Source organism: Cuculus canorus, chromosome 3 (genome assembly GCF_017976375.1).
Source record: "Cuculus canorus isolate bCucCan1 chromosome 3, bCucCan1.pri, whole genome shotgun sequence".
Taxonomy (NCBI): Eukaryota; Metazoa; Chordata; class Aves; order Cuculiformes; family Cuculidae; genus Cuculus; species Cuculus canorus.
Window position 1 is genome coordinate 108423889 of NC_071403.1, and position 13971 is coordinate 108437859.

General features: G+C 37.4%; 1 protein-coding gene across 5 annotated transcripts in view; it reads left to right on the top strand.

Annotated features, from left to right (window-relative positions):
• BIRC6 (baculoviral IAP repeat containing 6) overlaps positions 1 to 13971 on the top strand; it is a 180825-nt gene that overhangs the window by 141955 nt on the left and 24899 nt on the right. For all 5 annotated transcript variants that reach the window (XM_054063213.1, XM_009570787.2, XM_054063212.1 and 2 more), the window contains exon 66: positions 11538 to 11748. In XM_054063213.1, the coding sequence (XP_053919188.1) occupies positions 11538 to 11748 (211 nt within the window). The remainder of the gene's footprint in view (positions 1 to 11537; positions 11749 to 13971) is intronic.

The following is a 13971-nucleotide window of genomic DNA, read 5'->3' on the forward strand; positions in this document are numbered from 1 at the left end:
AGGGCACAGCTGTTTTACTGGTACACACAAGAGACTTCTGAAAGGACTGCAAGTAATGCATTTTCAATTTTTGTCTTTTTCCATATTAGTGGCAGCACAATTAGATAAGCTGCTAAAAATTTCTTGACCAAACAAACTAACAATTCCTTTTTTTCTGTTCATGTACAGAGCAGGTTGCTGAGGTAAGTTCTAGGCATTTTTACTTCACCTTTCCTAAGAGCTCACTCACTGTATTTTCAGGGATGAGTTTTATCAGCTGAGGTGTGTAGCTCGGCATACATTTGAAGAGGAACTTACCAGAACATTGAGGGGAAGGCTGGCATTTGATTTCAGCAGTTGAAAGTCTTGTTTGCTGGTCAAGTGATAGGTCTCACGTAGAGTAACAGTATCACTTGTCTCTTATTTCTTTTGTGGTCCTGTATTCTCTCCTGTTTTTGAAAATAAAAATTGTAAATGTGTCTGGCATTTCCTATACTTCTATGCTGACGCTTCCCATTCATAGTATTTGCTTTCTTACTATTCTCTGAGGGTATTCATAGTACTGAATACAAGTCAAAGGAGACAGATCTCTGTGGCTGAAGGAGTCTAGAAAAAACGTTAATCCATGGTAGATTATTTCAACACACAAACTTCAGCTTTTTAAAATAGTATTTATAGCTTCTTCTCCTTTTAAGTTAGTCTTACTGTTATACTGTAACATCTATTTTAATAAGTGATGCAGGAACTTATATGAGGATGCATGGAAGATGCAAATTTTCCTATTCCACAAGTCTAGGGCGCAGAGGTGATTTTTCCCATCAGTTATAGTGTTCACTTAAACTGTTTTATAAACTTAATATGTAGTTAATTGCACTTTTAGGCATTTTCAATATGCAGTGAGTGCAAGGGGTTACTTTTTGTTTAAAAAGGCTTGACTTTTTCTCTTCAGCCTGGACTTTGCAGGTTTACTAAAAGCCTATCTTAAACTCTTAAACAACCAACTATTCTAATTAGCTGAAGTGATGAAGGTTCTCCTTTGCATATGCACAGAGGCTCTCCCATCTTGGCCAAGCAAAACAATTTGATATTTTAAGGCCGAATGAGATTCCTAAGTAACCTTCTTTCTGTCACCTGAGGATATGATGGTGTAGGTGTGCTCACATATATGCAAAGTTTGCCATAATGTACAGGAACTGCATGTCCTTTCATTGCAGTGACAATGTTGGTATCCTCTGCTGACAGTTTGAACGGAAGACCCAAGTCTTGGCCTTTTTCCATCCGCTGAAGTAATCGTTCAAAAGCAACCCACAACTTCATAATCTAATTTTGTATTTCCACGTTGACTTGTGCAGTATGTGCAATGAAATGGCAGGTTTCCATCTTACTTTCAATTCCCATCTTATTCTAAAATACTAGAAACTGATGGGCTGGAAGGGGTAACAGTCAGACTGAGGACCATTTCAAAGTGGCTGCTTGCCCACTCCTCTGCCAAAAATAGTGAAATCACTGTTCCCTGCTCCAGTGAAGGGATGATGAAAGCCAGATTAACTTCCTTAAAAATCATGCCTTGTGTTCTTAGAGTAGTGAGTGATAACTTTCCTTTCATCTTTGTGGAGTGCCTGCACTTGAGACACTTGACGTGAGCTGGTAGGCAAGCTTACAACTGATCTGTTTTGGTTTTATTTTTCCTTTTTCAAGAAAGGTTTTGTCTGCAGTACATTTAAATCATGTATTTTTTTCCTCTGCAGAAAATACTTTTCTTGTTTTCTTGGCTAAGCAGAAGATTAATTTGATACTTCTAACTTACTTTTAATATTAGATTTATTTCATTACATCTACTTCAAGTAGAAGTTATTGGTTCTTTTAATCTTACTAAATGCTGTAGTGAAGAGTTATATTAATAATTAAGCTTTTTTTTCATTCTAGGCAAAAAAATTTTTCATGCAGTCTCTGAATATCTTTCTTTGTATGCATCTATCTCTGTATCTTCTTTAATATCTTTCTTTTCTCTATGCCTTTATTTATATCATTTTATATTATCAAATAGATAGCAATAGATAGCTTTACACTGATGCTTCCTTATGCTTATTTTTTAGGTTTAGCAAGCATGATTTGGTTATAGCTTTATGCTTTAATTGTGTTTCTTCATATTTTGTTGGTTTTGAAGAACTGATGCGGGGTAAAGCCAGCAATCTTGCAGAAATTCTTAAAAGTTGCAGTGGGGTTGGATCCCATGGCATTACAGGCTTCCTCTGCAGGGCTCTGATCACTTCCTTTCTATACTGGTGCCTACTGGGCCATTTTTCCAAACAAACAAAATCAATGGATATAGAATTTTGCAGGTTTAGTTTTCTTTAATTATTCTTACTTGATATAGTTCCATTATCAGCGACTGGAGTGTCTCGTGCAAATAGTAATATCTCCAAAACTGGAGACCACATTTGTTTTTAGTAGTCGCTTGTGCTGTAAAAGCTCAGTTTGTTTTTTGTCTTTTGTATTATTGAGATTTCTTTTTCCTGTCCTTTTGAAATACAGAAAATTGCGTCTGTTTATTCAACTCTGCACACTAGCCTAATGAAATAATGGCTCGTGTTTATTCTGGATTCATGGAAATATTTGTGACGAGTTTTTAAGTGTTGTTTGACTTTACTTGTAAACAAAACTTTCCTGAAAATACTTAACTTCACCAAGATTCAATTTTCTTTAAAAATAAGCAAACCAGAAGTAGTTAGGATCAACGATCTGCTCTCTTGAGCCACATCATTACACTAACTCCAGATGACTGACCATGTAACTTGAGCAATGCATTTTGCTCCTATAATTGGACACAGTTTTGGACACAGTTTTCCTTTTATATTGCAGTTAAACTATTTTTTTTTCCCAACATTCCTAGAAGGCATTTATAAGAATAGTAATGCCAAGACAGACCGACCAAGTTTGTGAGCCCATTACTTTATCACCAATAGTGGACAGTAACAGATGCCTATGGAAGAATATAGGAATAGGGCTGACGTAGGGATGCTGCCCTCGTATTACCAATATGTGGCCAGGGGTGGTGTCTCTTCATTTATTAGCCCTCGTTGGCTTCTTCTCATATGAATTTACCCAATTACTTTTGAACCTGTAATAATGTTTACCTTCCCAGCATTTAGGGCTAAGCTTTTCTAAAGCTAAACAGTGATGTATTGTGTAGTGTATATTCTTTTACAAGTGGGACTCTTTCTTCTAATTGTGTCACTGTTCCTTTGAATATATTCATCAGTCCAATTCACTTTTTTTTTAATGCTCAGGATTTTAAAAAAAAACCTTTATAATGTACTTCATTAGTCACTAAGACTCCAAAGTCTTTGTTTATTTCACATTGGATAGTTCAGCACCTCATTCCATGCTATGTATTGTTTAGTCACCTTTCTCTTGTCCCTTTTCTAGTTCTATCCTGCCCCTTTCAGAAAGGGGGAAAATACAGTGTTGAAGTGGTACTAATGATTTCTCATTAAGAAATCTCTAATTTCTCTTCACCTTTTTCTAACATTTGATCTGATGGGATTTTTTGACTGCTAATGGGGTCAGTGCTGACATCAGAAGAGTAAAATTTTAAGGCTGTTTGTGAATGATTATAATGATCAGCTTGGAGCCTGACACTGCACGTTGAATTCAGAGATCCACCCTTCTTGCGTTGTTTTACTGCTCTGACATAGGATTTGTAACTCATGACCTGTAAGGGGACTTAACCCTCCCTTCTCCTGCTTCATTATGCAAGGGGACAGGTCTTTTCTGATGCCATCTTTTCTGATACTCAGAATGGTCTTGGGGAAACACTTTTTATTCCTATAAAGAGAAATGAAGAAACAGTTGAGCTAATTAAATTATTACAAAATTGCAGTATTTAGAAAGCTTCTATTTTATTCTTTACCCTAAGACTAATGTTTTTTTAAAGAGATCTGATTTTGTAATGCTCTGTAGGCAATCTTTTTTTCTATCAGTATGGAGCAGAGCACAGGGTGTTAATTAGGCCTATTATAAAAGAGGCTTGCCCTGGGTTGCTTCTGAAACAGAAAATCAAGAGGCAGCAGAGCGTGACGTATTTGGAACTGACACTATTGCCTGCAGCGTGGACCGCATTCATAGATCATATGTTTGCAAGGATGCGGTAAGGGGGGGCTGAGAAACAGCTCTGGTTTTAAAATATTTAGCAAAAGGATGTGTGGCCCTGATGAAAAGGCAGTGTGTCTCACTCCTGCTTGGCAATATCTGTGGCCGCAACACTGTGTCTGAAGGCTTTAATTAAAAATACAAAATGAGTGTTTCCTTTGTGTGGCTTTTTTTTTAACAGCCGTGTTTGTAGCTACTGAGAGTCTTTAATATGATAATGAGATCCTGAAGTCTTTGATTTAATCATGGCTGTGGGTTTTTAGGTTTGTGAATAAAAATACTGAGGTATCAAAACTACGTCCTTAGCAATTACTAAGTGTGTTTTAGAAATAGTGTAAAATTGACAGAACTTCAAGATCAATTTTTAAGTTATTCTGATGTAAAAAAAAAAGGAAAATAAAATTAAAAAGAAAAACATAGTGATAGGAGTGTGTGATACTGCAGTCACGATCTTCAGACTTAAAATTTGAAGTAAGTAGCATGGCAATGAGAATGTCTTAATTTACTCTTAGCTTCTTAAATTGATGAGACCAACGTCTTTGAATTTTATTACTGTAAAGGAAAAAATGTGGGGTTTGCGGAGGATGTTTGAATACACTGTAGTAAGTTTTTAGCACTTTTGTGTGATGTGAATAGGACAGCTTTATAATAGAGCTGCTCTGTGTAACTGTCAGTGGTTTTCTTTCACATTACTGAAAATAGAGGCAGAATTAGATGGCTACTTCTGGACAAATATTTAGTACAGTCGTTAGTCTTTCCATGAATATATAAAGCCTCATTGAAATATTAGACAAATAAGTGCGAAACAAAGTAAGAAATGAGATTTGAAAGCATCTGTTCGGTTACTGGAAACTGTCCCATGCGAGAAGGAGGCCTCTTGGAGTGGAAGATGAGAGCATAACTATAAAAACAGGTTTTAACTTCATATTTGATTATAAAGGTCAATTTGTTCATTTCAAGTTTTAACCTATTTTCTTCCCTCTTCTTATCTCTTAAATGGAAGCTCCACTTGTAGCCATTTGCAAGCATTTTTTTTGTTTAAATTCACATTCGCTGTGTTTAGCATTTGCTCCAGAATACCTTTTTCTTTTCAGTTGTTTCCTTTTAATTGTCCATTCGTGACCATCCCTCTAACATTGCAATGGCAGATCTCTTAAGAAAATAAATAGAAGGGCTCTTTGGAAAGAGTTTCCAGTGGTATCTTCTGCTGTGGCTGCCAGCACACTCTTCTTTTCTTCAACAAAGGGGGAAAGTCAGTCATGTACACTGGTCAGAAATAAGAAGAAATTGCAACAAGGAAAAAATAGTCATACTTTGTAGACCTCTAGAATAAATGAAATTCAAGAATTCCTCAAATAATGTAAGTGTAGTAATTGAGAAATTATGTACAGGAGATAGCTGTGTGTGTATATATATATATATACACTCACAATCTATTCTCACAGCACTGAAGCAAGGAGGGTATGCATCTGGCAATGGGGTGTATTTAAAATTTATAAAGGTGTTTGAGGTTTTTTCCCTGAGGGGTCTGTTTTGCTTTATTTCCATGGAGTTTGTAGACTCCTTTGGGGTAGGAATTCCTACTCTGGTCACAGTGAGAATCACAGTGGGAAGGGCTTCGCATTAGATGCAAGTAAAACAGAACTTGTCATCATTTTCTTACAAATTATTCTTCTCTATTTGTTTCTTTAATCTGCTGTAAAGTGTGAAGATTTCTGGATGTAATGGATGTTCTATATTAATAGTTTCCTTTATTTTAAAATAAATGTGCATATTCTTTGTGATATGTTTTAAATATCTTTTGCAATGGAAATAAGTTTTATAATCTTATTCATAGGCAGTTAAGTTGTACTGAGGATGTTAAATGAATTGCAAAAAAAATTTATTGCTGTTCAGTACTGTCTATTTAATGGGCCATTAGGCCTGGCTATTCTTTGGATATTGTATAATATTAAAAGAAAGCAAAGGAGTATTGGACTCTGTTGGGCCATTATCTTGTTACAGATATGTATGCAATTTAAGGTTATACCTTAATTCTGTCAAGCTACCTGCCCTCATCTGCTTTTTTGTTATATTAAGGTTGTAATTACTTATGGGTAGTCTTACATCTTTGTGAGAAATAGATCAATATTGGTGATTAATAGATGGATGTGTGGAAAGCTATTGAAATGTTTTGAAATCGCACAGACAATCTCTCTGAATGTTAATCCATTTTTTCCTGGGAATAACTAGGCCATGTCTAGAAGTTTAAAAAAAATGTGATCAGTGCCTTACAATCTCATGACCTTTAGGCATTTGTGAAACACTGCAGTTTTCAAAAGACAGGATGCTCAGCAGTTTCTCAAAGTCAGGACTTCTTAAAATAACTTCAGTCAGACTGCTCTTCCCTCCACCCCTCCCCAAATCAGACTGATCCTTATTAACATATAAGGGCGATCTGATTTTATGAAATGCCTATTTTTTACCTATTTCAGCACCTTTCTAAATTGCAAATATTGTGGCAAGAAGCTAATGGAATTGTAGTGATTCCATTAAAACTTGACCTTTATTACCGAAAGGAATGGGAGGGAGGGATAAGACATTATCCCACTAAACCATGAGGTGTTTTATAGGTGTTTGCCATCCCTATGTATCTTAGTAAATGGCATTGACTTTGCTGAGAATTCCAGTCATCAGTAACACGACAGAATAATTTTAGACCCAAGACATTTTTTTGATTAAAATTGTGTGCATATATGTGTGCTGCCTGTTGTCTGGGAAGGCTGCGGTGAACTTCATTGCTCATTATCAAGGGCAATAAGACATTGTCCTGTGTTTTGGACATGTCCTCTCATCCTCCCAGTACTTGCAGTTCCTGCAATTAAAAAAACAAAGGTGGTAGTGAAGATGCTGCTGTTACTGTCCTTTAAATCAGCTGTGTGTAGTAGCACTGGGATTCCAACCTTCTGGATCACTGCTGTCATCGTCTTGCCGCCCGCCCTGCGGTGGTGTTGCCCTGCTGCTCTCTGTGCCCTCCTGGCCCCGCTCTCCTGCCCTGGGCTGTCACAGCTGCCTCCCAGCCGCAGGCGAGGGGCCATTCTACAGGTCTCCGGCAGCTGGCTGCCCACGCTCCAGCTCGAGTGGCAGTTTTTAGCTTGTGCTCTGCTTCGTACTCCACTGTTTGAACTGCTTAACTACTGGTATAGCCAAAAGGTGAGGCCTTGATATGTGTTTACTGAATGCAAATTGAGAAGCCCGTAGGAAGCTCACAGAGGAAGCAAACTGGGTGGTTAGGCAGTGCAAAAGCCACGTTCCAGGCACTGGTTTTGGAGCCTGTCCTGCCAGCCCTGTTGGAGGTGGATAACAAAGCAGGATATAAACTGAGTGCAAATCCGTGCTCTGAGTCTAGTAATAAAGTAAGTAATTTTTACCTCTTTTTTTGAGGTAAGTATGTGGCAGATAGTAGTCATCTGAAGAAATGCTCAGGAAACCTAGGAAAAGGTCAGATAGACTCTCCTGGGCGGCAGTTCTGTTTGAGGGTGAGCAAGGACAAGCCTCTGAACTGGTCCCTGGTTCAGGGAGTGGGACCTTCCTCAACTCTTCACTGCCCCATAGAATCAGGGAGCACCAACAGCACAAAAGCGGACAGGTATGAAAGACCCCACAGTTTATGTGTAACAGCCTGGATGGTCGAGGCGTACTCAGTGCGAGAGTCTGAGAGCACCAAACGGAGCTGGTTGGAAAAGATATTTGTCGTCGTGTTTGACTTTGGGATAACAGAATCCTGGATAAGTTATCCATAATTTTTACAAAGCCAAGAATTTTAATCTCCCATTTTAATTTTCTAAGGCAAGCTGTGCATTTGCAGTTTGGTGTGCTTATGTGCATGCTCCATGTAAATCAGATGTTGTTAGTGCCACCTTATACAACTGAAGTGCCCACATAAAAAAAAATTCTGGCATATTTAAGATGTTTCAATGCTATTCAAATTATAGCTGTTCTATACACGAAAGTATTTGTTTCTATTATGTTGGATATTGTGTTGGATTTTCTTGCCTATACAGGAAGCTACCTTGTTTAATTCAAGTAACATGTTATACCCAATTCAATCAGGCAGAAAATAGTGGGATATGTTTCCAAGGCATGGCATACTTTGAAGAAAACAGTGGATTACGTTTAACAGTTGTTCTTCACTGAGGTTTATATTGGCTTAAAATCCAAATTGCTAGCATCTTAGTTGGTAAGATACCTGGGGGTGGGAGGTCTGATAGTCCAAAGGTTCCATTGCTTCTGTTTGATGGAACTAGGATTCATTAATTTGCAGATTTGTATTTTATATTTTAAATTGTGGATTTAGTATTTTAATTCAGTTCCCTTAATGGACTTTATTTAACTCCATTCTAAATTTTGTTTACGAAACTGAAGCATTTCTGAAATGCTCTCCATAAATATTTATAAAGGTATCTAAAGGGAAGACATAGATCATAAATCCCAAGTAAATAAATATGGTGCAAACACTAAAAGCAATGAAGATGGTGATGGAGTCTGAGTGATAACAGTCTAAACGTTCTGGCCTGAACACTGCTGAACTAGCCAAGCCTCTGTCAGTCCGTGAAGGTGCTGTTAGGACACCGGTAGATGCATCTGACCACACCAGGAGGAGGTTAGAAAAGAACATATCTATGCCAGGGGAGTGTTGTACAAAGGAGTGTTTTGTAGTCCTAGTGGCTTAACTGTAGTTGTCTTAGAAATTCAGTGTTACCTAATTTCATGTAAATATAGTGATTAAAAAGACTTGATTAAGAAGTCTTGATTTTAACCTGCTTTTTTAACCTACTTCAGAAAGCAGAGCTGTGTCTGTGGAAATCATGTACTGTAGTCAGTTTGGCATTCTCTTTCAATTGAAAGTATAATAGGCACAAGGAGTAGATTAACTGCCAAATAAAGGTAATAAACAGTAATTTGCCAACTTACAGCAAGTTTTTCTAATACTTATCCAGATATCCAGTCTTGATAAACATTTTTAGGATTTAGATTTGGGATAGGGGGAATTCTGGCATTTCAGAGAGGTGAACACATTTTCATGGATCATAATTCTTAGTAAATATAAAAGGCCTTGGACAAAAATAGTGTAAGGCACACAATGATATCAAGAAATTGAGTTTAGAAGAGTATAGGATTAAGGTAAAAGAAATTGGTAGTTGTTCCCTAAAAGATTGTTTAAATTAATACCAAGTGAGCACATTGCGTTTGTTTCACATGGGAACAATTGTGAAGCAGTGCAAGTAGGCTTAATCTGCTAAAACCAGAAATTCTTTCCTATCTTTCTGGAAAACATTTCCATTGTAAAGTTATGTCAGTTTAATTTCCCTCTTGACAGTAATTTTGAATTTAACTATCCATTTTGCAAAGGAGAGAGCAAGCAAGCTTTGAAAGATTTGAAATTATATATTCTGGCCTCATGAAAATTTCATGGTTAAAATAAATAAATGAAAGGTTTCCAGAAGTGAAGTGCTGTGGTTATCTAATAGGTTCTCTCTCTCCTTCACTCACATCTTGGCAATAAACAGCTATGGATTACATTGAGGAGCTGTTTGATCTGTAGAATTACAACTGGGGGAGGTGGTTTCTGGCGAGGGCTGAACTGCAGGGTATATGGTCTTTCTTTTGTCCTGTTCTTTACCCAAAGCTTCCCCTCCTTTTATTTTTTAATTCACATACCAGATATCTTAGTTTTTATTTTAATGCCATTTTGCACATTGTATTTTTCTGTGGGCATTCATTGTTCACTAGAGACTGAGCACGAGGAACAGAGAGAGAGGGAGATAAAAATATATAAAATGTAAAAATTGACACAACTGAAACTGGTTTTATTAATGCCAACGTTTAAATTCAAAAGAGTTTGCTTTAAATATATGGAATATCTTGACCCATGATATTTTTAGAAACGGGATGCCAGACCTGACGGTTTAAAGCTTTGTTTCAGTAAGTTTTCTTTCTGTTCAACACAGCAGAACTTCACCCAGTTAAGAGTTTGTGCCATTTTAAGACTTTAAAAGTATGACTAGAAAGCTGTTGATCAGAGAACTCGTGGTAGAGATAAATCCAGCTTTAAACCTGGGTAGATCTGATGTTGAATTTTGCTTGGCTATTTATACTATCCCATCACACTGTATTTAGAGCTAAGGGTTTGGTGACGGGAGATGAAAGTTTGTGATATGCTTTAGCTTGCAGGGCGAGATGTGCTAAATGAAACATTAAAGGGTTGTTCTATGCTTTGTTCTGTCCTAATGCGAGTTGTCAGGGGCTTTTTGTTTGTTGGGTTTTTTTGCCGGAAAAAGCATAAATTTATTTTACCATAAACCCAGTCATTTGTAAATACTTCGAACACGAGCAATTTTTTTTCTGCAGTTAGGTTAAAAATAGCATGTCCTAGGGACAGAGGAAGCAGCTGTGTTAAAGTATCTGCGTATTGTTATATTTTCAGTATTTCTATTAATGATACAAAGTCAGTTGAAATGACATCCGTTACATATTTGTCCAAGCAAGTGGAAAAGAAAAATAAACAATGTGGTGCTAGGGAATCCATTAGAGTTGTGTGCCTCTGCCTGTCTTTCCTAGTCAGAGGAGCTGATGTCTATATTCTACCCACAGTTACTTCTGTAATATGTGTAGTTCACACTGAGCAACACTAAGATAGTGAGGTTTGCCTACGTAATATATATTCTTATTAATGTTTACTGCTTTGTGGTTCTTATGTATGTAGTTAAAATTTGCATCTTCTTCAGAGCCTTCGCATGCTCTGAAGAATGCATAAGTTTTTAAAAATGATACTTTCTCATTGAAATGATACTTTTTCATTGAAAAGAAGCAAGCTAGACTTCTGAGTAGGTAATATATTTCATGACTATAAATATTTCTGCAATAACTCAGACAAATTTTCCTAAAGGAGTAGATAACTATAAATAACATGGGTGACACAAAAGCCTTTCTTCATTAATACTTATGCTATTAAAATCAGCAAATGCTGCCCTGCTATACCATAGGTTACAGTTTTTCCCCCATAGATAATTGTTTGCAATTACTGTCTGCATACAACTTGAGCCAGGGTTGTATGATAAGTTTTTATTATGTAAAAGAAATTAATACAGCCTGTAGTAATCCTGTTCCATGACTTTTTAGCATTTTTGTCCTCTTGTGTCGTATGCTAACCTTTGTTTTCTAGGTGTCCAAGATGATTTTTTTGGACAAGTCCACTAAAACTTAGCTTATAAATTGATAATAGAAAATATGGTATTTTATCATGAATTGTCATTAATATTTTAATACTTATTAAAATCTAGCTTTTCTCTTTCAGTCATCTATATTAAAAGTGGAAAGGTCATTTTCAATTTTAGTAACTTTTGCAAATTGTTTTTCTCTTTTAGTTTTGGATATGGCCCGACACGTTCCCCTTTATCGAGCCCTGCTAGAGTTACTCCGTGCTATTGCATCCTGTACATCGATGGTACCATTACTGCTTCCTCTGTCGGGAGAAAGTAGTGAAGAGGAGGAAGAACAGTTGGAGTCACAAGCTTCCGTTGGGACTTTGTTGGCTAAAATGAAGACCTGTGTAGATACCTATACCAACCGACTGAGGTAATCACTGTTATCATCCCTAACCTTCCTTTAAACTGTATTTTGCACTTATGAATATGGAAGTCAAAGAAGATTCAATTCTGTATATTTATCTGAATGGATGCTGCAGTCCCGATGAGAATATGCCATCTGTTTGATCTAGATTTATGTTCAGATATATATATGTATATATTCTGCATTACTGTCATGTTTACAAGGAGGTTTTTTTGTAGGACCCAAAGAAGCTGGGAGGTTTGTGTACCCTTTTCTCTTCATCAGTAACTGCCCACTGAACAGAAAGGATTGCTGCTCAAGAATCGGACAGCTTCAGATCTTTCTTAAATTTCTTTCTCTCTTCAATGAGGTGACTCTTTTGTTTGCTGGCACGACTGTGCATTTCCTGCTGTCAATTTGAAGGCAGGACCATTCCTCAGGATTTGTTGAAGAAGTCCATTCTGTAAAGAATGGAATTGTGGAGGGCCAAACTGAACAGTAGTTTTTACAATAATTGTCCCAGTGATCTTCTGTATTCTTCTATGCTGATTTTCCCATTGAGTAACAACCAGATAACTCTACAGATTTGCCGTCAGAGACTAGCAGGTCAGTAGAGAAGCCATTGGCTCCTGTCAGGAAGAGTAAGATTCAGGGGGCATAAGCTTTGGGAGTTATTATTTGTGGTGGAACCCCAACTGTATAGATAGTTGAAAACTTTTGACTAGTGGTATCTGTTGATATTAAATATGAAAAGCATGTTTCCGTGCGTTGGTGACATTATGACAGCTAGTTTGGCTATTACCACAGGTGTCAGAGGTGAGACAGTATGCTGACTTGAGATTACAAACGAATGCCCTGGAGCAATCCATGCCAGACTTCAGGGTCCTCCAGCCTCCTCTGAGAAACTGTGTTTGACCATTCTTGTCAAACACTCACGGTTTGGCAGAGCAATTAGCAATCAAATGGAAAAGTATCTATGATGCCATTGGGCTGTTCAAGTGTTGGAATGTAATGCTGTGTGAGCTTGTTCTGCACACTCTCCAGAGTTCAGCTGACCTTTTAAGGGAACGCATAGAGACAAACCATGAACAACAGTTTCTTTCAGGAACCATAGACCAGCCTCTAACTCCCTTTGTAAAATGGCTATAAAGGCAATAATAAGGCAATAATAAGCACAGATTGTCTTCCAGGGAATGTGTGAGCCCAGTCTAATTGTTAGCAGGTTTTCTTCCTTGATTCTGACATATTTCACAGTTAAGAGACAGTTTCGTTTTGCAAACCTGGTACTGTTGTCCTAATATCCCTCTGGCTGGCTGGGCCATAGATGTTGGAAAAGAATAAAATGTAAAACAGCAATCTTTTTCCTGTTCTGCTGGGTTAGAACCGGAACCCATACTGCTAAACCGGTTTTCCTTCTAAATACCCTTCTTTGACAAAGAAAAATTCAGTGTTCTGGATAGACACAATGGAGCTTTGTATTATTTTAACAGCAAAAACTACTTACTTTTACCTTCTTGATGTTTCTTTTGCTTTCTTGGACTGTTCCAAAGATCAAATCATCTTCTTGGAGCACTTCTGAATGGTTACCGTAGTGCTGCTTTATGGTTGCTCTTATCAATTGTCACACAGCAAAACTATGCCTTCTCATCTTCAGAAATGCTGCTATCACTGAGATCTGTCGCTTTCTGTGAAATGTTGGTCTTTTGTTATGGCTCACAGGGCAGGAGGACCTGTTTTTTCGAGTCATTTGACTGATTAAGTCAGTGCTGCATGTGACTGCTGTTTGAAGGGGCAGTCACGAGGCTATCACACAGAAGGAAGGAGTCCCACCATGCTTCCCGTTACCTCCTGTCTCTGGGAGGTGCTGTAAATGGTACAGATTTCTCCACCAAATTTTCATCTCTGTTTCTATATACCTTCAACCATTCTAGTTTCCAGAAGTGAGGATTTGGGAGTTTTTAATGGCTGAGTCATCTTTTAATGCCCTGAGTGAGGGAGTTGGGAAAGCAAAGGCTGCAATACACATTTTCATTTCTTTATTTTAATGATTTTGTGCTTCCAGCAATTGTTTCTTGATTCTGTTTTCTGGCTTCCAATTTAAAGATGGCTTGTTGGGAAATAATACCCATCCTTTCCCTGCAGAATGTAGTGCTGTCCCTAAGCGTGCACTGAAATCTCATTAAGAGAAGGTAAATATAATGGCAGGAAAAGATGTGTGTAGAACATTCCTCCTTCCACTATAAACTGGCA